Below are 25,044 nucleotides of genomic sequence, written 5' to 3' on the forward strand. Positions count from 1 at the left end.
TGTATACAACATCTCCAGTGAGTAAGGGAAGGAACAGTCAGTTGAATCCAGAATGGCAGTTTTGAGTTTCCTGGAAAAGAAGAGATTTCAGCAAAGTTGTTTGCATGAGACACGCTCTGTGTCAGCCTGATGGGAAGTCAAACGCATCAATAATCATAAGCTCTCAAATGCATCCTCTCCCTTTCCCCAGTCAACCTTCTTAAACAGCTTCTGGAGCCAGTTAGAACATCAAATATATCCTGGTTTAACTCTAAATCCCTAATGAGTTAAAATAATCCAACATTTTATGTTTTATCATAGCTGTTCTTCCCTTGTTTTTCAAAGTACAGCAGAAAATTAGTGTAAGTTTTCTGCATTGACCAGAAAATGAATGCCACAAGAAAAGTTTGGTGAGGGTCCAGGTGTAAGCTTACATCTCAGAGTGGTCCTTTCTTCCCTCGCATCTTAAAACAGCCATCAAAAGCCTTGGAAATGACTGATAACCAGCAGCAGAGGCTCTGTTGCCATGCTGTTGTAGCCTACCTTTTTCCTCCAGAAGTGGCAGTGCTTTACTACTACCATCACTGCTGTCTTGCCTATAGATGACTTTTTCTTAATGCCTTTTAAAGTGCTGGATCATTTTAATTCAATGTCTCAACTTTTTTAATGATGCCCCCAGCTGAAAGATTTAGTGTGCTTTAAAACAAATGGACAAGCAAAAAATTCTAATTTTTAATCACTCTCTGCCTGGTATTTTTTATTTTTTATGATCAACGATGCAGAAAGGAAGGGTTTTGAGGTTTTAATTATTAATACCAATGATACAGAGGAGTTGGAGGAACTTCCAGCCTGCTGAAGAGCTGAATTGGAGGAATAAAGTCCCTGAAACCAGATTTTTGATCTAAAAAATGAAAATGCTCTGTTGCTAAATGGTACATACTAAAGAGCTGCCTTCAGGCTTTCAAGGCTTGACTGCGAATTTAATGGTTCTGAATTGTCTCACTGCCTCTTTTCATGCACCAGAAGCAGGTTCTGTCCCTCTTCCTTGTTTGATCTGAAAAATGATACTGCTTGTGGGTTTTTGCAAGAACATGTAGGTTTGTTTCTTCTTTCTCTCTTGCACAGGAAATTGTGGGACATTGACAGAATAGCAACACCCTGTGGCCTTATCCTTACCTCTCTCAAAATATCAGAAGAGTTACTGGATTTTTAATTAGACCCAAATGTCAGAAATTTTAGGAATGTGAGAGTATTTTGTCATTCTGGATGTGGAATTTTTTCCTTCCATATTTCATCTAGAAATAATTCAGAACTGTGTGCTTACGGTGTAACGTACACTTAAAATATAATTAATGATCTGTATTAATATGTGTTTTCATGAATGAGTGGAAGTAACAGGTTTTCTCTAAGCTTCTGAATCTCATCTGAGTGTTTGAGTTGTGATCTTTCATCTGTCAGAAGAGTTAATGCTCCAAATCCAATTATCAATTATTATGAAAAAAACAGTTTAAATCATCCTTGAAAACTTTGATTCTCCAAAATCTGTTGGCAGAGATCATGAGGAGACTCAGGCTGTTCTGGAAAAGATACACAGCTTTTGCTCTGGCATATATATGACAAAGAGTGGTGTTAAAGCATGATGCTCCTTGCATTGGTACATGTTGTGGTTTCAGACCAAAACAGTGGCTTCAGTCTAGTTTTCAGCAGGAAGTCCCAACCTCACACACACGGTCACCTAGCAGATGCTCCTCTTACTTTTTCTGATAATCCTGTAGTGCAGTAACACTTGGTTCCTGTACTGTAAATCTTGGCTGTGTAATGTCTATGTCAATGAATTTTCCTGTGTTTTTCCTGTCTTTTGGATCCCATAATCTTTTTCTTGATAAGAACAGTCTTTGTGTTTTCAGAGAATATATTTGCCCTAAAACTGGTTTGTGTTTCTGCCTCCTCCTTCTGCTTTCCATTTTGCTTTCAGAGGAATAAATCCATCTTTCTTCTTCTTTTTTTTTTTTTATTTAAGACCCATTAGGACCCTGGCAACTCAACCTTGCATTGATTTGCAAACAGAGTTTCCTGTTAAATTCCATAAAGAAATCTTGTTAACAATCAAGGGACTAATTATCCAGGAAAACAATCTGTGTCTCAGTATCTGTAGCTACTCGTGTAAACCACAGTGATGCCTGAAAGTTGTAATTCTCAGTTGTGCAAGATAACGGTTCAGATTGCATACTGCAAAAACTGACCTGTTTTCTCTGCATGTTTGTTTAATTGGTTGGGTTTTTTACTTTTGACAGACTGCAATGCAATTGTTCACAAAGGCTGTAAGGAGAGTTTCGCTTCTTGTGCAAAGGTCAAAATGAAGGTAAGAGATTTTATCTACTATAGTGAATCAATAAAAATGTTTAAAAAATTTAGCATGCAGATACGTAACGTCTTCTACCATATGTCCCAAAGTTACCAGCTTGTTGGAAAGAACTTTAGCCCCTGCGCTATAGTGAATAATTTCTCTGGGCTCTCCTGAAATTCCCCAGAACTACATGTTAATACAGTAGATGTCCCTGGGACTTGTGAATGCTCCAGGACAGCGCCACAGGGTGTTTGTTGGCAGCAGATCCCCAGCGTTGTTCCCTGCAGTACATGGGGACCTTATGGGGAGATTGTCTGTCCTATGCTTCTATTGAAAATAAACCCACATTGCTGGCAAAATTCAGGGGTGTCCAGCACCCTTAAATGCCATATGTCTTAATTCTCAAATGCTGCATCCTGTTGTGCAGCATCATGTGTATATAATGCATAATGAAAACTATAAATATGTATGTTGTTTATATAAAGAACGTGTAGAATTTGTGCTAGCCCAAACGTGAGGAACCTCTTCTGCAGTATGGTTCTCCAAGCTAGTTAATGTTTATACATTTATGGTTATCCATTCTTTTCAGTATTGTCAGCACTTTTCTCATTTTCCTATTTGCTGCACACTTTTCTGTTTGTTACTTTTCCCATTTCATTGATGACAGCTCAGGGTGGGGGTGTGCATGCGTGCATGCATATATCTATCTATATATATATAGAGATATAGATATATAGATATATAAAAAAATACACATACAGCCAAGAACTGATCTGTTCTGAGAGGATTCAGAAAAAACTTAGCTATTTTATTTCAGTTATGTGGCACAGGCTGATGGAAGAAGGGAGGAAGAAATTACAGTGAATTTAATTTTTCTTTCAGCCACAGAGAGGGATGCTGCAGGCACATGATACCTCTTCATTACCCACAGTAACCATGAGAAACAAAAGTAAGAAAATTTCCTTTCACTCTGCTTTGGTTATGGTCTATATCTGCTGTTCTTAATGTTCTGATAACTAATGATATGATGAAAGATAAGCATTTATCAAAGCAGGGATGAGAGCATCTTCTGTGCATGATAAGCAATGTTTGGGATTTCAGAAGTTGTGCTGAAGTTGCACAGACTTCATCCACTTCTGCAGTGTCCATGTAGCTTTAAACAAGTGTAAAGTCATCCCAGATTTAGAATAACTACTTGACTGCTATAGCTTCCTGGAGGCCTACAGCTGATAAGTCCACAGAATTTGCAAGACAGCCTATGTCCACAGGCATCTAACATTGGAAAGAATACAAGTATTAATGCTGTATTAACAGAGATTGATTAGAATACAACTGGAGAGGAGGCTTTTTCAAAATACTTTTTTTTAAAATTAAATAGTCTTATGCTTTGAGGTAGTAAAAATGTAAAAACTTAATTTGAATAGGAGCAATACTGAAAACATTTCCTGGATGAGCTGAGATATACACTGCACTGTGGAGCTATCCAGTGTGACCGAGGGCAAAGAATAGGAGTGAAACGGCCCACGTGGGCTTTGTAGTGCCATGATTTGATAAGCTTGTTTAGTGATAGCTTGGAGATCACTATACAGAGCCACACTGTATGATACAAATGTACTCACTGTAGTGTTTACTGTGAAATTCAGACATATCGCTCCAGATTCAGAAATGCATCTGAAAAAGGGAAAACTTATTAATATGAAAAAAATAATTAAAGGTATGTGATAGGATTAATAAGATTAGCGTTTCTTTGTGGTACGTACTGATAAATGTATCTCAAAAAGTTTGACCGGAAGCACAAAAATGTATATAACTATAGGCCGTGAGAAATGAAAAACTAACATAGTGGATTACTGCATGTGATTATTTATCAAATAAAATCAAATTCAGTTTCCCAAGTGTATGTTTCTGGACTTGCAGATCCCACCTAGATCTTTTAACTGTACTACGATGCAGTTGGTTCTGCACAGGGATTGATGTCCTTTCCTTCACACAGCTGTTTATAACAGCTGAGGTGTCCTGGTGTTGACTCTAGAAAGAAAAGGAAGTGAATTTTAGAGCCTGGTTTCTTTAAGTCGTCATCATCTCAGTTAACAGTGCAGTTGCATGAGCTGACTTTTCTCTGACACTTCCCTTCCAGGCTCACAACCAAAGGAGCGCCCTCGCTCAGCGATACTTGCTCCTGATGAAAACACCGTAACCTCAATATTCAATAACAGGAGATCACAGCAGACTACAGCACTTTCGAAGAGTGTCTCCATACAGAACATTGCAGGGTAAGGTTTCTCCCCGTGTGCATGAGTACGTGTCTATTATCTGACACTGCAAGCACAGAGAAATTCAGATCTCATTAAAAATCATGTACTACGATTTGTGTTAAAGGTACAAAAGAGGATCACAAAACCAGAAATACTCGTATTATGTATGATACCATCAGTTGTCTTCTGCACAATCAGATTGTCTGTGTTGGTTTAGTCATGGCATGAGTTCAGAGGCATCTGAGTTGGCCTGGGTGTATTCAAGGCTACTCTGTAGAGATGCTCTGGGCTCCAGGAGGAAATTCCCTTGCCTTCGGCTGGGTATAGCATTACCTTTTGTGTCCATAACAGAGGCACACAGCTGCGGTCTTCATGGTATTTTAGGACTGCATTCTACATAATTAATTACAAAAAATCATAGAATAAAATCTAATTTATGGTTCCTACACTACCTGCATATTGAGCAGTTCTACGCACAGGCTAATAGCATGGACTGGCATGTTCTGGACAGTTTGTATGCCCTAGCTATTAATGGTTCAGTTTATTCCAGTCCACTTCTCTGATCTTTCTCAGAACTAGTGACAAAGACTCTTAGATAGCATTTTTGCACTGCTTGCACCAAGGACAATGAGGATGAGAAGTGACTGTAAAATGGAAAGTAATGAAAAGGAGTTATCCAAACCATAAAACCTCAGGTGTGATTCTTTATAGAAGAAGCACCATGACTTGGAACTGTGGATCTTACAGCCTCCTGAGCCCCAATGGGTAGTTGTAGGAGAACAATTAATAAAAGTTCATTTCTGTACATAACTGCAATACTTGCTTTGGTTTTCAGTTAATATTTAAAATGCATTTCTTCAGTGTATTTAAAAGTATATTTGGCTAGGTTTTTAATGTCATAAACAATATTCTGTATTCTGTTATTCTGTATTCTGTTTTTCTGCAGGGTTGGGAACGATGACAGCTTAATACACACTTGGAAATTCCTGTCGCAGTCAACAGACTCCTTACATAAAATCAGCAGGGTGAATGAATCCATGGAGTCACTGGTTGACGAAGGTAGGAGAATCCCCATAGCATTTATAGCAAAAGGAAGGTCTCAGTGCTGCTTTCTGGAAATAGAACATTCAGTTCAGCATTTCAGCAAGTGTTTTTCTTTCTAATGGACAATTAAAGTGTATTTACTTTAATCTTGGAATATTAGTAGCATAAACTAAAACAAAGCCCCACATAGTGATATCTTTAGCTTGTTGAACTGTGGGAAAACGTTCAGAAGGTTTCAGTTACAGTTGAGTTACTTGGAATTTAGCTGAGGGACAAACATTTCCTCTGTCGTTCTGCATTTCTGGCCCACTCATACAGCCACAGATTTTGCACTCTGTCACCTTTTTCATGCTGATGTTTTGCATTTTGTATTTTTTCTAGAGTGGGGTATTGTTTAGTTTTGTGGATTTAAAAGTGAAGTCAGTTAAATATTTTTTTATATATCATGTTTTTTTAGGATATAGCCAGTATTTTTACATCTTACCCACTATTTACCTGAAAAGAACAGAATGGTCTTTATTAAGGACTAAACAAGGGCATGCTCATGGTGATAAGAGAAAATTTTTCCAGTTCCTGCACAAATGAGCAATCTTTCTTAAAGATACATATATGTGTATGTATTGTATGTGGTGTTCTCTTCTACCTGCATCTGGCTTTCTGAGCTTGAAAATACAGACTTTAAACAAGTCTAAGTTCCCTTGATTCAGTGATATAAAAGAGGGAAGGCAAACTGGGCATTGTGATTTTTTTATTTATCTGCGATATTGTTGCACTGCAAATAAAGAATCCATTGTCTTTTAACTGAGCTAGAATTTGGTCTGTTTGAAAACAGTGAGCTAGTTTTGTCCAACTAGCAAATAACCTTTAAAAGTGTTTTTCATAACCTGGTCCTTACGTGGTGTAATTCCATATGATCATTTGTGTGTCAGTGAATGAGAATATGTGTGATGTCTGTGGTACGATAGTGAAGCCTAAACCTAAATGGATAGACAGGAATCTCAAATGAGACAAGATACTCACATCTTAATGGCACTTACATCGCTCTGTGAAGGTGCAGACATGAATGAAGGACAGCTGATGGGAGACCTGGAATTAGATTCCAAGCAGCTGGAGGCAGAGTCCTGGAGCCAAGTAGTGGATAGCAAGTTCCTGCAGCAGCAAAACAAAGATGTTGTCAAACGGCAAGATGTCATTTATGGTGAGATACCTGCATCTTAATTTTTCGCTCATTGTAGATAGCTTCTTGATGTACTCACATGCATGGATTTGGGAAGCTTTCTTTCAGTGAATAGGAACATTGACTTGATTTCCTCAGAAGCTGAAGTTCTTAGAAACATAGTATATTCTGTGAAAAATTTCTTTCTGTGTTTCACATAACTGGAAGCCCTCAAAAAACCCAAATTGCCTCTCCTCATTTGTCTGCTGATGACTCTTAAACTCTTTTACAGCAGAGCAGCTAGCTAGGAAGTCTTCTCCTGCCAGATGCTAAGGCCATCCTGTATGGGAAAAGTGCACTATGTTTAGACTGGTTGGCAGTGAGGTGTTAGGAAGGAGCAGATAACAATGCTGAAGGTCCAGACCTCAGTGGCAACATCCAAAGTTCTTATTGTGGGGTTTCTGCCCCTTGTTTCTCCCACACGTGAAACTGTTGAAACGTGTTTCAATACCTGACGTGAAATTTTCTGAAGCCACCTAGAGAAGCCCAATTATGGAAGAGCTTTCTAATGGCAGCTTTTATTTCTACTGTACACACCTGTACTCTACAGTGACTTTAGTTTTGACCTTGTTCTCATCCTGTACAGAGCTAATGCAGACAGAAATGCATCATGTCCGTACTCTGAAGATCATGAATGATGTATACAGCGCAGGGATGTTGAAGGAGCTGCAGTATGATCAACAAGTCGTGGACAAGATCTTTCCCTGCCTGGAAAACTTGCTGCACATCCACAGTCACTTCTTCCAGCGGATTCTGGAAAGGAAGAAGGAGTCATTGGCAGACAAAAGCGAAAAGAACTTTGTTATCAAGAGGATAGGTGACATCCTAGTGAATCAAGTAAGTGCTGGAAAATGCTTGTGCTTCTGAGAGCACAGCTGGAAACCAGGCACTCTTCCTTTCCTCCTGTTTATGCCTGTTAGATAATTGCAGTTGATGGCACCTTTACTCTTCACATTTGTAAAAATCTCCACCTCTGCTTTTTTAAGAACTTTCTGTTCTTTCAGAGGAAGGTTTAATGATGAAAATTATTTTATTTTGTGGGAAAGAGAAGCATTCCCTGTCAAGCACAGAATGGTTTGACCATAGCCTGGAGTGTAGGCAGTAGCCCACAGCAAAATATGCCCCATGTATCTCTTGGCTGAGTTACTGACCTGCTATTTAAATTGTGTGGGTCATTTTACTTTTCTTTATCTGTGCTTTCTCCCTTCTTTTTCCCCATCTTGACTGTTTTGTTGGTGGCTTTTAAGCCCTGTGAGTAGAATCCCAAATTTTGCAGTAAGTGTGGGCTCAATGAAGTCCCAAACTCAGCTCTTTACTTTCTAGAGATCTACTTGGTTGGTTTAGGATGCTTTGGACTAATTTGGTTTCATCAAGTTCTTTTGAGAGTGGCACGCACTGCTGGGATATCACACCAGGAGCTCAGTGCAAATTGGACCTCTGTGTCTCATGTCTTACAGTTCTCTGGTGAGAGTGCTGAGCGAATGAAGAAAACATACGGCAAATTCTGTGGGCATCACAATGAGGCAGTAAATAACTTCAAAGATCTGTACTCCAAGGACAAGCGTTTTCAGGCATTTGTCAAGGTATGAACTGGTAGAACAGATATAGTCGATGGAAAAAGTACGTCCTTTCTGCACTCTGAGCCTTTTGCTACCGAACTGAAATATCCATCTTTGTTCCTTAGAAAAAAATGAGCAGCTCCCTGGTGAGGCGCCTTGGGATTTCTGAATGTATCTTGTTGGTAACACAGAGAATCACAAAGTACCCAGTCCTTTTACAAAGGATACTGCAGTACACCAAAGGTAGGGACCAGTTCCTTTATTCTAAGTGTGTATTTATTCCTCTAGTGTAAATTTCTTGGATCCTTTTCAGCTGAAGCGGACTTTCTTAGAATAGACTGACTAATCCAGTCATTACTGTCTCACACCGCTGTGACGAGATAACTCAGTTTCATGTCTCCATTTAGGACTGGTTATTTGGGTTCCTTGATATAATTGTTGTAAGTCTGTCTGTAGCTAATTATGGAGCAACATGCTGCTTAGACTCCGAAGTCTCTCAGCTTGGTTTTTTTTTGGTAACGGCTAAAATATGTGATTAGTTTGTGCATTTCATCTATATTGTCTTATATACAAAATATATTGGAATAGTCTCCAACCTCAACCATATATGTGAAAGGTTTTGTAAAACTCTCCTTAAGGGACAAAAATGCAGCAGGTCTCATGAAAGTATTAAAAAGTTATAATGCAAGAATTTGAGAGGGAGAAGAGGAAGGAAGGAAGTAAAACCAGGAAGTTAAACTCCACAAGAATGAAGTGAAATAGAGGTGTTTCTCTTTCTGTTCAAAGAAAATGAAGTGGAACATGAAGACTTGACTCAGTCATTAAACCTCGTTAAAGATGTGATTGCTGCAGTCAATAGCAAAGTCAGCAATTATGAAAAGAAAATGCGTCTCGGTGAGATTTACAACCGGACGGATAGCAAGTCCATCATGAGAATGAAGAGTGGCCAGATGTTTGCAAGAGAGGACTTGAGACATCGGAAGCTCATCCGAGATGGGCCTGTTTCACTGAAAAATGCAGCTGGGAGATTAAAAGGTAAGACTATGCTGCCTTCTGCCAGGGGAGGATACAGCTCGCCCTGTCTGGCTGTAGGATTAGTCCTTAGATTGGCGTCTCCAGCCTTTATTTATTCTTCTGCTTTGAGAGATTTTTGGCAGCAGCATTCCCTGTGCTGTCCACCCGCTTCCCATCACAGTGTTTCTGATTCCTCATGTAGTTTCTGGGGTGATAGATAGCTGCTTTTCCTCCTGGTGACTGCGTGCCTGCTGAAGGCTTGTGTTGCAGTGACACCTCAGTGCGTTAGCCAAGGAGTGGAGTTGCTGGGGAATCCTTCGGGCCAGGATGGGGCTGCAGTTGCCCAGAGCAGTGAGTCAGATCTCCGCGCCACGATGCGCGTGTGCAGCGGTTCCAGGAAGCGTGCTTCCTGCATCCGAAACCCAACCTCAGCTTCCCGCTGGCTCTGCCCACCAGCAGCACTGCCTTTCCTTTGCTCCGAGACCTGCAGAAGGGCTGTCCAGGCTCAGCCTTGCCATCCTGGTTTAAATAGAACACCAGAGAGGTGTCCCGGGAATTTGTAGCTCTCAAACCTCCTGAGCTGCTGACATAAACTGTTCAGGAGAGGCTCTGGTGTCCCTGGAGCTGCTTCTTGTTTGGTCAGTGTTTTCTTGAATTGTTTTGTGGTTGTTATCAGGTGGAAATAGTTTTTGTAAGGTGCTGTGCCATGCTGAACACTGAAGTTCTCTACTGAATTAAACACTAAATCTCCCAAGGCAGCCTTTAGCAGGGACCATGGCAGCAGTAGAGCAGACAGAGCTGTGTCTCAGGCTTAGCAGGAAGGCTGAGCTTTTCTTCTCTCACTCTAGCATCAACTAATTAAACCACCGTAGTTGGGCACGAATGGGGACTGGCAGCCTGGTGCCATGCTGTGCAGGGAGGCAGTGATAACATGAAATTCCATACTGGTTATGATTTATTTTGAGGCTTTGGAAACAGGAAGTTTACAGATGGTTTCTAGGCACCCAAGATGACTTTAGATGGTGGATGAAGCAAATTATGCTGCTGTTGTGAAATCTTGTGATAACTACAGTCTGCATTTGCATTTCTAAGTCATAGAAATGCATAAACATACCTCCGTCTGTAGTGCAAGCTCCCAGCAAAAGCAGATCCTGCAGACAAGCTGCAGAGCCCAGGGAGAGTTGCTAGTTCATACATTCAGGCTATTTTGCAGGGTTTGAAATGGAGCACAAGGAAGTAGAGGAAGAATTTTTCTTAGAAGGTTTTAGCATATCCCCTCTAGCAAAGTGCAAAGACGATAGAGAAGGGGGTCAAATGCCGACTTTTGCAAACCTCCCTGAGCTTGGAGTTCATTTCGCAGCTTTGATTAAAGTTTCATGGTTCTTTTATCTTGAACGGATCCTGTCTTCCCAAAACTGAATGGAAGGAATTACCCACGGGATGATTTAACTTTTTGGTTTGCTTCCTGTCTGTCACAAGATTTCCCAAGTACATTACACAAAAACTCTTTGTACTGAGGGCTCTGGGTGGGGCATTATACTTGGTAGTTGCTGTGCAACTTTATGATATGTCATTAGGAGACTTGGAAGGCTGTATGTGTACTCTGGGAAAAGGCTGTATTCTGATTTAAAATTCTCTGTTGGTTTGATGTGTTTCCTTCTCCCGTGAAAGAAAGCCAGGTCTTGCATCTCACTCAGGCTCTGTCAGCTCCCCTTGGAGTCAGTAAGAGTTGTATTTGTCTGTGAGCAGAATTAGAGGTGGCTCCTGAAGTCAGTATTTCCTGGGAAAGAAACGGCAGCTGACAAATGTTGTTATTGCACGATAATTTACACTCCGCAAACCACTCATCAAGAGAACCATAAACCCCCAAACTTCCTGTGCAGATATTTTGCTCAGGGGCTAAAATACTGATTGTTTGAGAAAACAGGGCTTCTATTCAGTATGCGTCTCGAGCTTTTGCTGTTATGCCCGAGTCCTAACTGTTAGAAAGTATGTGGCTGGAGAGGAGCACTCCTGCTCGGACAGATGAAAGACCTGCAGGTTTCCCAGGTGCTGTTGTGTTCTGCTTAATGTGAAGTTGGTTCAGAGCTAACCTGACCAGGCTTCTCCAAGAGCTGCCCCTGCCTCTTCTAACTGGGAGGTTGAGCCTGCTCCCAGGATTTGCAGAAACAGCCCTACTGCTCCCCAGCACTGGTGTTAATAAAAGAAATGTGTTTTGGGGTGGGTTCCGTGGTTATACTCCACTGGTATGCTTTTTCTTTTGCAGAAGTCCAGGCTGTTCTCCTCTCTGACATGCTGATATTCCTTCAGGAAAAGGACCAGAAGTATGTCTTTGCCTCACTGGTAAGGCTTCAACCTTTTCTCCGCCTTCCTTTTCTTACGTGAGAGACTCTTGATGTGTGTTGTGCAGCGAAGCCAGCCATTGCCTGCTAAGCAACTTAATTTTCTTGCTTATAACATTTTCGTTTGCTGAACAGACTCCATTCTTTTTGACTGAAAAACATGTCTTCGTGCCCCACCTCCCCTTTCTGCAGTGCCTTGGCACAGCTGGTAATTGGCCCTGAAAACCTGCCTGTCACTCGATACACTTACTCCTTTTCAGTTTGTGCAAACTGAAGCAGTGATTGGGGTGGGAGGGGGCAGGGAGATAATGCAAACATTGTAAAAATGAATCTTAGCAGAAGGAGATGTCCTAATACATTGTGAGCCACTATGGGGTGTGGGGGGTGAAATGCCACTGCAGTAAATGTAACAACAGCTTGAAAATAAATGTCAGAGAAATATATTTGTAATGCACAAGACCAAAAACATTAGCTTTTGAAGGCAGGCCTCATGAAAGGGCTTAGGCACACTGACCTGCTAAAGCAAACCTGGTACCTCATTGAGTCTGTTGGGGCTGTACCTTGCAGGCATGGTCTAGAACTGGCTAAACCTTGTGACCTTTCCACTTTTTGAACATTTTGAAAGCTAATAATTTGTTATTCCAATTCCACCAACAATCTGCACAGACTCAGTGCCCTACACAGGGGCAGCTGATTTGCACACAAGTCCTGCTAGTGAACCGCTACCAAATCACCCCAGTTGTAGCATCCTGTAGAATGCACAAATGGGCTGACTCATATGCAAATGGCAAGCAGCAAAGGGACGTTTTATCTGAGCGGGCTCATTACACAGACACCATAGCACACAATGAACGTCATCTTACACACAAGCTTTCTCCATCATAGGAGTCAGCTACGAGCTTCTGGGAACAGCAGAGGTTTTGTGGGGTTTGGAAACAAGAAGTTACTCTGTTCTTGGGAGTGATCGTGAAGATAACGTGTGTGAAGCAGGCACTAGCAAGCTGCACTAAGTTTAAGGAGCTGTGATATTAATGACAGAGAAAGTGTGGGCAGGAGGAGATGAGATCAAAGGTCTGCTGGAGTCAGAGCAAAATATGGTAGTTTGCAAAACCACAAAGTCAATTTTAAATTAATTCTTTGTTGAAATTGAACAAGGTGAAATAGCTTTTCCTACAGAACTGATGGAGGAAAGCAAGTGCTTCCCTGTTCTTTGACCCCATTAAAATGATTTATTTTTTTAATTAGCCAGTAGGTTCAGAAAATGTTTACAACCTGAGAGAGATAGCATTATGGTTATTGGGACCGTTTCAGTGCTAGTTTATATCTGAGAACTAGCACTGTTTACCTTTCCTCACCTGTTTCTTTCTATCTGAAGGACCAGAAATCTACTGTGATCTCTCTGAAGAAGCTGATCGTACGAGAAGTGGCTCATGAAGAGAAGGGTTTGTTCCTGATCAGTATGGGTGTAAAAGATCCTGAAATGGTGGAAGTCCATGCCAGTTCCAAAGAAGAACGTAATGGCTGGATACAGATCATTCAAGACACAATGAACACCATGTAAGCTACCGAGCTGTTCTTGCCAGGCAGGTGGTGCACGTGGTCATGTTCTGGTAGTAATTGAGACATGTCTCTTGTCCAGGGATAGAGATGAAGACGAAGGAGTCCCTTGTGAGTCTGAGTTTGAAAAGAAAGTGTCAGACGCAAAAGTGAGAGGATTGAAAGGTAAAATCCTGCCTGGGACAGAGCTGGGGAGAAGTTTTTAAAAAACTTACAGGAGTTGTGTTGGGTTTTGTGGCTGAACTATGACTTTTTTCAAAGAAGTGAAAATTCTGCATCCAGCAAGTAATTGCAATCCCTGTTTGCCCCTCACCTTGCTCGCGCTGTTTTTTTTCTGAGCCTGCTGGGTGCTGTCGCTGTGCAGGATTGCTCAGGGCACGCTTGTATCATGAGGTTCCACTAGATGGGGCCAATATCTCAGTAATCGCTCAGTTTCCTTGCCAAAGCTTTTTATTTTCTGTCTTCTCTGCTCACTGTTCACCCCCACAGAACAGCTTCAGCAGAAGGATAAGCAGATCCTCCTCTTGCTGGAGGAGAAGTCTAAGATCTTCCGGGACATGGCAGACAGTTCTGTGCAGGAGGACATGCCAGGCTCCAGGCTGCTCTTCAGAGCCAACACAGAGGAGGCACCAAAAGGAGAGGCCATTATGAAAACTGCAATAAATGAAGGTGGGCAATGAAGGGTGACACTTTAATTACACTAACCAACAGACCCACCTTCAGTGAAGCCATCAGTCCTGGAGCACCAGTTTTGCAGGGGAAGTTTTCTCTTTGTCAGAATAATAGCACAGATAAGGAGATATTGTTAGTCAAGGAGCTGTCTTAGGGACAGGCAATGAGGGTCAGGAAAGGAAGCAGGTATTGATGGCTGTTGAAAGAGGGCAGAAAAGAAGTCAGCACTGAGAACAACCATATACTGAATCTGCACTGGGGACAGCAGCAGTGCAGGATTTATCCTTGGCTGAAATCTGGACCATCCAGGCTTTTGTTGTGCTTCAGTCTCAGCCAGGTATGGGAGCAGGGCTCAGGTTCCAGGAGGCACTTGTGGTGCCAGCAAGAGACAAGCAAGTCTGTTGACAAATGCAAGGGTAGATTGAAACTGGGGCAACTTTCTGGTGTGATTTTTGGAGAGGCTACAAATTATTAAGTGCTGTTGTCAGTGCACAGCAAGGTTGCTTGGAGGAATAGAGGGAGGTGTGTAAGCCTGTGCAGAGCTCCAGGAATTGGAGTTAATGGTCAGACAGACTTGAGTTTTTGCAGGGAGAATGCATACTTGTTTATATCATTGTCATAGAAACATGGTTTCTTAGTACAACAAAGCATATGAATTTCTCACCTGAGCTCAGGCAGGGATGAAAATAGCTCAAGAAGCCTGAGGTGGTCTTTAACAGAGGTATCATTGCTTTTTATCAGTTGAACTGCTCCAAGACCTGGTGAACAGGAGCCTGGGCACTGCCCTCGGGCAGCAGGTCAGCAGCACTGCCATGGAACAAGAAGGAGGAGTTGGCCCCATCTCTCTCCCTAGAAGGGCAGAGACTTTTGGAGGATTTGACAGTCACCAGATGAATGCCTCCAAGTGTGAGTACTTACGCATGTGCACATCAGCATTTGTTAATAATACATAATGTCATCAGAGCCTCTTACTTCAGAAGGACTCCAGCAGCTGGTGATTTGGTTTTGCAACTCCTCTGCATTAATAGTTGATAGATTAAATAGCAGATTAGAAAAAAAGTGCATGTACCGGTGGAATGATGGTTGTTGAGAACCTGTGGCTATGTGAGGATTAGGCATCTGAGCTCTTCATTGCTCTGTCTTTGTGCTCTCTCTAAATTATCCTTACTCTTTACTTGCATGCTTCACGAAAGCATTTGTCTTGTTAATAAATTAGTGTCTTTGTGTTCTTGTTGTAGTATCTGCAGCTCTGTTCTTCGTTGTTCAGTTATCTTCCAGCAGGAGCCTGGTGCTGTTGCATTTGCAAATGGATGAGGATATTGCTGAATCAAGCACCTTCTCCCCTGCTCTGCTCTCTCTGCATTTGTGTTCCACATACAACTGCATGTGTTATTCCTGTAATTAAGTCTCTCCCAAACAAATGTGTGAATATTTATTTCAGCTGCATAGTTGGCTGCTTCCCAATGCTCTCTTTCTTTGCCTTTAGTCATCAGAAACTTCCCTGTCCTCAAATTCCTTTCTCTGTGGTCTCACTCACACTCCCAATACAGCCAGTTTTGCTGCGCTAGTGTCTGTCTCAGCATTGGGATCGTTGGACCTCGTCTGACCTTCTGCATTAAAGGAGCAGTGTTAGCTCCAGACAGTCAGACATGAGAAGTATGTAGAGGTTTTCCCAGCTCTATTGGAAAGCTGCAAAGCCTTCCACAGGCCTTGTCATCATAATGACAAATATATTCATGCTGGAGGGGTTTGTTTAGGGTTTTGCCTCTCTTCTGTTCCAGTGATGAATAGGGCAACCTCGGGCTGTTCATTGCCCAGCTCTAGATTTTCTGTAGAAATGTCCTCTTTTGAATTAGATTGTAATTCAATAGTTGTAGGGTCTTGGGAGAATTTGGGAAAAGAATGCAAGGCTTGTTTGTTCAGCTGGAGGCTGGGAGGCATGAAACCTGGCTTTCATCTCCAGTTCTTCTGTTCACAACCTGTGCAACCTTGGGCAAGGCTTATAACCTGACTCCCCTTCGTTCTCCCCTCCAGCAAAGCAGAAGGAAGGTGTTTCCTCCTGCAAAGAGGTGGAAGGTCCGAGGACGTGGCGCAGGAGAGAAGGTCTGTTAGGAGGACTTGAGGGTCAGCCTTTAATAGCAAAGCCTGCCTGGGGGATGGTGGGAGGAGAGAGTCCTTGCACTAGGTCCTCCACATTGCTTCAGATACACGTGTCTGTGAAGTCATTTATCATTAAAACAATGGCAGTAAGGAGGTTACCAGTGCAGCTGTGGATTTTCCCCATGGGCTACATCTCAGCTGGCAAGGGGAGTGCAGGAGACTTGGCAAGAGCTAGAGGACCAAAGAGCCCTGCAACTCCTTCGCCTCCATGAGCAGACAAACGTGCCCTTGGGCACAGGAGGTGGAGAGTTGCAGCCCTCTTGGCCCCACAAGTCAGTTCAGTCCTGCTCAGGAGCACTGATACGAGCCATCCAGGGGGAAGCTAGAAAGAGAAGGCCAGTGTCCTTTGAAGATACAGGTTTCTGATAACTCAGGCTAAGCAGAAATTGTTAGCATAAAATTGCACAGGGTATTGCGCAGCAGTATCCGACCCAGCTGTAAAATGCACTTGCACAAAAGGCATTGAAACTATACCTGCAATAATATACCCTGATATGATACTACTGTTGTTCTTCATCTGCTCTTATTCTGCCTCATATCTTCTCAGCAAGTATTCTTTGGTAGCAGACAGCAGTGCAGGGGCTAGACAGAGCACCAGTTAAGATGAGTGTGATGCATTTATCAGCATGTTGTCTGAAACCAAAGTCAGTTCTAATCTGAATTCACATCCACTTTATCTGGTGGTGCTGACGTGTTCTGTATATGTAGGGAGTAAATGCATTTAGTTAAAGTGTCAAGAGCTCTGTGTCCCCTCTTGTGAAACATGTGAGTTTCATGCGTTAAATTTCTCAGATATTAATAAGTTCATCTGTGGCTTAAAATGATGAATAACCCGTGTCAATGCTGGCTTCTTCCTTTAGGTGGAGCGAAAGATGAAGGCGAAGATGCTCAGGACCTTCGGAGAACAGAGTCAGACAGCATTTTAAAGAAGGTATCACTTGATTTATCTGCTGCCACTGAGTTCAGATTTCAAGAGAGTTACAATGCTGGTCTTGAAAAATGCCTGAATTTCTTGACAATTAGATGTATCCTAGTAAATTAAAAATAAAATAGGAAGTATGCAGCCAAAAACACTTCGCTGTAGCTAAAATTCTGACTTGAAAACCATTGCAAATCAGTTGTACTCCTTTGTGGCACAGGTTATCTGCCATCTGTCTGCAGATCAGCTAAAGCATGTGTTTAATTATGCATCGTTATTGAAATGATAAGGTCAACTATAACCTTGCACCTATTCTGCTGTGGATCAATCCATCATACAGTTACAAAATGATACCTAATTAACATTTTATTTTATGTGATTTTAACTTGCCTAAAAAACATGCATGAATTCTCCCAGAATGAAAGATGGGGGTGGGGGTTTAATGTGTCTGTCATTAGTTCAGCTTCAGAACACATTTGCTGTGATTTCTCATTTGTCCTCTTATTAAATCTGCGATCTTTTCGTAGGGTGGAAATGCTAATCTGATGTTCATGTTGAAAAGAAATAACGAGGTAAGAATTGATTCTATTTCTCAGCTGTTTCCTTAATTTAAGTGGCAAGAGAATTTGTCTCAATAGGTGATAATGTGGAAGAAAATACATTTCATTTGCTGAAGCGCATGTAGACTTTTAAATACATTAAGCTGAACCCACTGTGTCATTTATTTGTTTAACCTTGGATGTTCAGACAGGGAATTCACTGATTGTCATCTGCTTGCCAGCAGGATGATAACGTGCTGATTATAAGCAGCAAGGGTTAATTACCACTCTGATGCACAGGGCTGTATTTATTGTGCATCTGCAGACAGAGGGAGTTTAATTTTATGTTGCAGGTGCAGTGAATTGGGACAATTAGATTTCTATTCTCCCTTTGATACACATTCATAACTCCCAATTAGCATTAGTGGCAGAATGAGAAGCAGTTTTCTTAATACCGGCTATCACACCACTATTGCAAATTCTGTGGTGGTTTGTCATCTTCTTCAAAATAATTGAAGGATATGAGAGATTCAGAGAAATTTTTAGCTAGGCTAAAAATATATTTAGGGTTAGGACGTCGCTCTAAAGTCGCTTGCTCTGTATTGATGCACCATGTGTTCACGTTTACCTGTGTTTTCAGAGAGCCTCCATGAGCACACCTGCTGCACTTGTGTGCCTGCTGTATTGCAGTTTTTCTGTCTAAAGACAGTGGGACTTGAATGGGTCAGCCAGGGGTGGAAGAGTACAAAGAGTCCACATCCATTTTAAGATTTCTTCTTTTTTCACCCCTTGAGGTTCTTTCCCTGAAATCTTCTAAGTGAACTGCTGGGCTTCATCATAGTTACTCTGCTTGTTCTTGAACAAGCTGATGCTGTGGGAAATGGTTTGCAGAGACAACCTGGGAGTTCCCATGAGGTCTGTGCTTCTGCAGACATTTTCTCCCGTGCCACACTGACAACTAGGAAAGTGAGGAAGATTGGGCCAGGCACCTCTGAGAGATGTCCAAGAGATGTTATTTATGTACTGGGGGATGACAGTCATTGGAAGTGCAGAATGAGAAAAACAAAGGTGTAGAGGGATGGCTACACAGCTTGCCAGACCCACTGGTGGGTCACAGTGGAAAAGGAAGGGTGCTTTATGCATACCCTGGCACCCAGTTGGATCTAATAGCAATGCTTCTGTTTTCTCGCAGCAGGTCCTCCAAACCATTACCAGCCTCCATAAGCTGCTCAGTGCTTTGCAGGTAGGCTTGGCCCTTCATCCCGCTTTTGCATGCTGCTTGCCTGAACTGCGCATCCTGCCAGCCAGCAACAGCCACTCGTGCTTCGCCCCCCATCTCTCCTTCCCCTTTGCCTGTCGCATCCCTGTCTGACTGAATACCCTGCAGGTGGCTTGCAGGCAGGCTGCTGACACGTCCTAGGAATGAGCTGCTGCCTGAGTGAACTGGTGCTCACCTGAATTTGGGAAGCTGCTGGGGGAGATCCTCTGTCAGCATGCTCTGGTAGCCCAGCCAAATGTGAATTTGGTGGGAGAAGATCGATAAAGCACCCAAGGTTTTCAGGGATGGAGCCTCTCTTTGTGGAGAACGTGCTGCAGTGATTTGTGTCCCCTCTCTCCTAGGGTGTCGTGCTGCAGCAGGATACCTACATCGAGGACCAGAAGCTGGCTCTGAGTGAGAGGGCTCTGACCCGAAGCTTCTTCCGGCCGACCTCACTGCTGGAGCAGGAGAAGCAGCGCAACCTGGAGAAGCAGCGCCAGGAGTTGGCCAACCTGAAGAAGCAGCAGACACAGCACCAGGAGGAGAGACGGAGGAGAGAGAAGGAGTGGGAAGTCCGGGAGAAAGAGCTGGCAGAGCAGGAGGCGCACCTGGCCCAGCGAGAGGAGCAGGTCCAGAGAGGGTGGCAGGATCTGGAGCGGGAGCGAGAGGAGCTGCAGGTGAAGAAGGCCTCCTACCAGCTCGACCTGGAGAGGCTTCGCATGGCGCAGAAGCAGCTGGAGAGGGAGAAGATGCAGTTCAAGCAAGACATGGAGCGTGTAGCTCAAATGCGGCAGGAACCTGACCACAACCAGGTGAATGGTGCCAACGACCGGGCTGCTGGGGAAGCCGTGGGCTGCTTGTGGCCAGCTCCTGGGCCAGCTGCAGGCCAGCAGCCCAGCCCTAGACATGCAGGGCCTGGTATTTAAACCTGGCTCCTTGCACGTGATGTGCAGGGCTGCATTTCAGGCATCTCCAGAGCTGCTGAGGCATTGCCAGTGTTGAGGCAACATGGTGTATTCAGGATGCCTGGTCGGTCCTGAGCAGTAGGTGGTTACAACAGCCTGAGCTCTGCTTGCTTTTCTGTGCTGTGTGTTGGTGGATGGTGGAGCAGAGAAGATGCTCTAGGCAGTCCCAGGAGGCCGATACTGCCTTTGGCGTTGGCCCTCACCCCGTGGGGGCTGAGCTCTGGGGAATGGTCAGGCACATGAGACATCCTTCTCAGAAACAGCCTGAGCATTGGGTTACTTGCACCCTCCAGCTGTCATGAGAGCCACTTGTGAGGCTGATAACTGCAGGGACGGCTGTTTGTACACTTGCATCCATCTCCAAAAGCGTTCTCTATCTGGCAAAGAGATGGCCATTGTCCCTGTCCTGAAGAGACTGCGCACCTGCAGTCTGGTCGTGAGCAAAAGTCTCTGGCTTTGCTGCAAGAGGCTTCTGGTGTCTGGCTCACAACCAGAAAGAAAAACCCACACACAGATCCTGCTCTCTGCATTTTCCAGCAAGCTGGGGTTTATTTTTTTATAACTGCGCAGCAGTCTGGCTGAGGAGAGCAAGCATCCGTTGGCAAAACATGGGCTGAATTTGATCCTTAAGCCTGTTGTTGAGATCATTTGTTTGTTTGTAACTCACTAATTCTGAGTGTAATTTGCTTAGAGCTGTAGCAGAATTAGTTTATAAGTGTTGGACTGCGGAATGGAAATGATTTTGGGTGCCTGAACGGACTGATTGCGGAGCTCAGCAGTGAGCTCTGAAAAGCAAATCATCAGAGGGGGGGTTTGCTCCCTCCCACCCTGGTTCCTGATCAGGGCAGAAGTTTTCCGAGCACACAGTGAAGCTGTTCCAGTATCAAACACACATAGACATGCAAGGGGGATGGATGCTATGGGAGAGGCTGAGAGGTAAAGTAACTGCAAGGCCTGGGGGATTAGGAGAAGGAAGCACCTTTTCGAGTCAGGTATCTTACTGACATTGCAGAGCTATTAATAGAGGGTTCGGTAAGGCTTTGTTGAGCTGTTGTTTTGATCTTCCCTTTGAATGTGCGGGCTCAATTACATCCTGAGACAGCCGTTAGGGGAAAAAAAAAAAATCAGGAAAAATGTTTTTGCTTTCATCTTTTGCTTGGGGAGGCTTCCTTTGACACATGCCGCTTCGGTGCTGTGTGCTGGCGTTGCCCTGCCGGAGAGGCACGCTTCTCCTTGGCCTTCTGCCACCATCTGTGTGCATGAACGATGCAGGGTGAGTCTTGGTATCGAGATCTTAGAGAATATTTGCCCTTGGCTTGTTGATACATAGCATAGTACATGTAGGAGCAAAAGATAGTGGAGAGTTACTATTTATATGCCTAGTTTCTTCGTCTTAAACAGAGAGGGATCCTTCTCTCATTGCTTTGTCAGGATGGAGAACACTTTTAAGAAGGTTAATGGGCTGGATGTTCACAACTTCTGTCTGTATGAGTGGCCTGGGACACACCTTCCCTATCCAGGTTTTCTGCTAGCCTCTTTCATGCCCCAATGAAACACTTTTCTTTTCCTTTACAGATTTCAAATCTACATGAGAAGCTTGCAAGAGTCCCCTCCCAGTCCAGCATCGATGACTCCTCCAAGCAGAAGAGCCCTTCCCTTCCTAAACAAGGGCACTTTGATGCAGAACTGTCTGTCTCCCCCAAAAGGAACAGTCTTTCAAGGACACACAAAGAGAAAAGCACTTTCCATTTGCTTAGCACAACAAACCAGACTAACAAGGCAGCTGAGGAACAGCCCCAGATGCCTACCCGCCTCTTCAGTTTAGCCAAACCAAAGGAGAAGAAGGAAAAGAAGAAAAAGGGCAGGGGACATCGCTCCCAACAGTCTGGTGAGTGTCAGGGCAGGTCATAGGTGTGTTTTCAGGGTTGGTGACCTGGCTTTTCCCTCCAGCCAGTGAACTTGCGAAAGGCACAAAATCCGTCCTTGAATGTGGATGGTAACACAGGGATGGAAAAGATCAGGTGTGATGAGTGGTGTTCCTAGCTCGAAGTGGTCTTCTGTGGGCTTTTCTGCCTGTTCTGCAGCTCCTGGGGTTGTCAGAGGGGCGCACTCTGCTCCCTGCTCTTTTCCTTTCCCATCCCATCCTGAGCAGTCTCCACAGGCTGGATTCCCCCTTTTATTTTTTAGCTTGCTGTGCTTTGAGGAGGAAAATGTCCTGCTTCAGTGTATGTGCTTTCAGGAGGTGCTGCTGGGCTGCTCCTGGCTCTTGCAGCCCCTGCGGCATTGCTGTCTGCTTTAACTCTGCTGTAGTTTGGAAGTGATACCCACAACCCTTCCAGTGGCCTCTCCCTTTCGCTTCAGCTGGTCTGTCTTGTCTCTTGATCTGAAAAAAAAGAAAAAGAAAAAATGCTGGGTTTTTTTCCTCTGGTAGTTTTGCATCCATCCCCTTAGGACTCAGTTCTGCACCTCAAACCTCTGACCCACATGAAATTTGATCTCACGCCCTCAGATGACCGGCTTATCCATATTAACTCTCTGGTGTTTTCCAACTTGTGCACAGGCAAGCTCCATAATTCCAACATGTGTTTTCATAGTACCTTGTCAGGGAACTGGACATCTTTTAAGGTGCCCAGTGGATTGAGCAGCCAGTGGGGTTTCCATGTGCATGGAGTCCTGCTCTGCCAGCTGTATTCCTGTATTCCCATAGTGATTTCCACCTGGTTTTTTTTTTGTGCTGCAGATTCTCACTCATCAGAAGCACCTCCAGAGGGTGAGGAAATCTTCTGCTGAGCACGGACGGTTCTATAGGTCACTCTCAGCATTGGTACAGTGGACATCTCCCTGCCCGCTCCACAGCACGCTGCTGGTGCCTGCAGCTGACAAGCATCTGGAGGTTTTAAATAAAACATGTTACGAAGTCTGTTAAGTGGTGGGAAAGGGCCTCTCTCCTGTGGTTTTGTGTGAATTCTCACCAGAGAGACTGACTGCGTGGCAAATTGTACCACCTCTCTGTGCCAACTTCGGGTTAAATGGATTGGGATAGGTGTTTTCTGTCTCTCCTTACTGCTAAAGGATGGGAGAACATAGCCTTAAGGGGTCTGTGCCTTCAAATTCCCCTTTTCTGGGGAACGTAACCAAAACCAAGCATTTAGCAAAAGATTGAGACTCTACAAATGGTGCGTACACACTGGCATATATAGATATACTGTATATATATACATATATGTATCTATGTATCCACTGGGATATGCTTACAGTCTGTACAGCCAAGCTTAGCTCGGCCCATGGGGATAGATGATACCTGATGACTTTCAGGGAGCGTGTAGATATTAAATATCTTGCCCTTACTGCTCCAATTGTAATGCCATTGACTTGCACGCCCCTTTTGTGCTCATGGTATATGGACTGTTTGGTTTCAGAACGGTACTTTACACCAGGAAGCAGTAACAGCATTCAAAAGAAAAATTCAGAGGAAAATAATTCTAAAGTAATTCCAAAAGATTTCCGTGGGGCAGAGGATTTAAATGTCAAACTGTTTCTAGAATCAAACAGAACGTCTGGATATATTTAAAACGATGCAGAAAAGAGAAGTTCAGTAGGCTTGTAAGGCAGCCCCAGGGAGCCAGAACAGACAGTGTTCAAGTGGGAACAACTCTAAGCAATGTTTTTTTACACAATCTCTTTGAGTTCCAACTCACTCCTTCCCCTAAGTAAAGATAATTTTTTTTTTTTCCAGACTACAGTTCTCCAGTTGCATTTGATATCCCTTCACTACAAGCCTGATGACTTACTTGCTGAAAATTGGCTTTTAGGGACTTTTGTTCTGTTATTTGTATTTTTCTTCCCCCACTTTTTGTGTTACCATTGGGCTCCTGTTTCTCTGAGTTTTGTCAGCTTCCCTTGCTCATTTCTAAGACAGAATGAGACAACAGCAATTTCAGAGCACTTCAGTGAGACGTCGCAGGTCAGGGGCTGAGTGCTGTGAGCAGAGTGAACTCCAAAGAGGCAGCTCCTAGTCCCTGTGCCTGTACAATACCATGCACTTATTAACCATTTGGGGGGAAAAAATATATTCTCCCTGACAAAACCACTGTGGGACAGGTCCAAAGGTCCAGTGTGTCAGGTCCTTTTCCATCCCCGTGGGCTCTAGGGTGAAAGTGTCCGTGCGTCCCCGTGTCGCCGTCAGCAGAAGGGGAAGGTCCGAGGGCAGCTCTCGTTGTGCCGACTGTGAGGTGTTTGTACAGCTGCTGAATACAGGGATGTGTGCAGCGGGGGAAGAGAAATGCAGCGAGCCAAACTTTTTTCAAAAATTACTGTTCTTCCAAACCCTCTCAGGGGAATTGCCCAGGCGGATTTGTAAATGGTAACAAGATGCTATCAGAGGTTTGCTCAGAGTTTGAAGCTGTCAAGTGCATTTCCTTTCTTACCCGTTTTTCTTTAAAAAAAAAAAAATATTTCTCTTCTTGCACTATTTGATTTTAATTTGTTCTCTGGCTTCTCACAAGCCAGTAACACGCAGCAGTTTTCAGAGTTTGGTGCTGATGAGTATCAGCAGCGTTGATGGTGAGGTGGATGCTTAGACTGGTCTGTCTTGGTTCAGTGCAGGAATCCTAAACCGCCTGCTTGCTTTTGAAGCTCTCTAAACTATTAAGACTCAAAAAAAAAAAAAAGAAAAAAAGAAAAGAAAAAGGTTTGAGATTTATTTTTATTTTGTTTTGGGTTTTTTTTTAATATTATTTGGTGCTTGTACTTAATTGCAAGCAGGGCTTGCAAAAAATATTTATCTTTCTGTTTATTTGAAAGAGTTCTTTTTTAAAAGTTTACTTGGTTTTATTTTTTTATTTCTTTTTACTTTTTATTTTTCTTTTGTTTGGGGGTTTGAGGGGTGGTTTGTTTCCCCCCCCCCTTTTTTTTTTTTTTTTCTTTTTTCTTACCAAAAGATTGGTAAACCAAATGTTCTTATCTCCCTGGTTCCTACAAAACCAGGGTTTGGGCAGCGCTGCTTTGCAGCCTGTGCCGTGCCCAGAGTTACACAGTTTCAACTGAGAGCTTTCTTTAAGACAGAGCATCTTTGGGCCAAAAAAAAATCTGGAAAAAGAAGCAGTGACTTGAGACAAGACTCCTCCTATCAGTTAGTTTCCTTGTTTAAATGTTTTGTTTAGGTTTTCTCATACTCTTTGAGGCAAAGGAAAAAGCAAAGCACGGAGCATCTTGCAGT

At 43.3% G+C, this 25,044-nt stretch overlaps 1 protein-coding gene across 16 annotated transcripts in view; it reads left to right on the forward strand.

The window, feature by feature from the left end:
- Nucleotides 1-24,278, forward strand: part of AKAP13 (A-kinase anchoring protein 13) — a 217,799-nt gene extending 193,521 nt beyond the window's left edge. For 12 of the 16 annotated variants that reach the window (XM_026855851.1, XM_026855862.1, XM_026855858.1 and 9 more), the window contains 21 exons: nt 2,274-2,341; nt 3,209-3,275; nt 4,464-4,599; nt 5,528-5,640; nt 6,677-6,823; nt 7,428-7,678; nt 8,299-8,424; nt 8,526-8,643; nt 9,187-9,435; nt 11,681-11,757; nt 13,132-13,313; nt 13,396-13,478; nt 13,803-13,982; nt 14,727-14,891; nt 16,020-16,088; nt 17,006-17,076; nt 17,592-17,636; nt 18,796-18,846; nt 19,224-19,673; nt 21,402-21,714; nt 22,567-24,278. In XM_026855851.1, the coding sequence (XP_026711652.1) occupies nt 2,274-2,341; nt 3,209-3,275; nt 4,464-4,599; nt 5,528-5,640; nt 6,677-6,823; nt 7,428-7,678; nt 8,299-8,424; nt 8,526-8,643; nt 9,187-9,435; nt 11,681-11,757; nt 13,132-13,313; nt 13,396-13,478; nt 13,803-13,982; nt 14,727-14,891; nt 16,020-16,088; nt 17,006-17,076; nt 17,592-17,636; nt 18,796-18,846; nt 19,224-19,673; nt 21,402-21,714; nt 22,567-22,616 (3,011 nt within the window). In that variant the 3' untranslated portion in view covers nt 22,617-24,278. The remainder of the gene's footprint in view (nt 1-2,273; nt 2,342-3,208; nt 3,276-4,463; nt 4,600-5,527; nt 5,641-6,676; nt 6,824-7,427; nt 7,679-8,298; nt 8,425-8,525; nt 8,644-9,186; nt 9,436-11,680; nt 11,758-13,131; nt 13,314-13,395; nt 13,479-13,802; nt 13,983-14,726; nt 14,892-16,019; nt 16,089-17,005; nt 17,077-17,591; nt 17,637-18,795; nt 18,847-19,223; nt 19,674-21,401; nt 21,715-22,566) is intronic. The other 4 variants (XM_026855859.1, XM_026855868.1, XM_026855855.1 and 1 more) reach the window with 3 other exon arrangements.
- The last annotated feature ends 766 nt before the right edge of the window (nt 24,279-25,044 follow it).

This window comes from Athene cunicularia, assembly GCF_003259725.1.
Source record: "Athene cunicularia isolate RWA chromosome 10 unlocalized genomic scaffold, athCun1 chr10_part1, whole genome shotgun sequence".
Classification (NCBI taxonomy): Eukaryota; Metazoa; Chordata; class Aves; order Strigiformes; family Strigidae; genus Athene; species Athene cunicularia.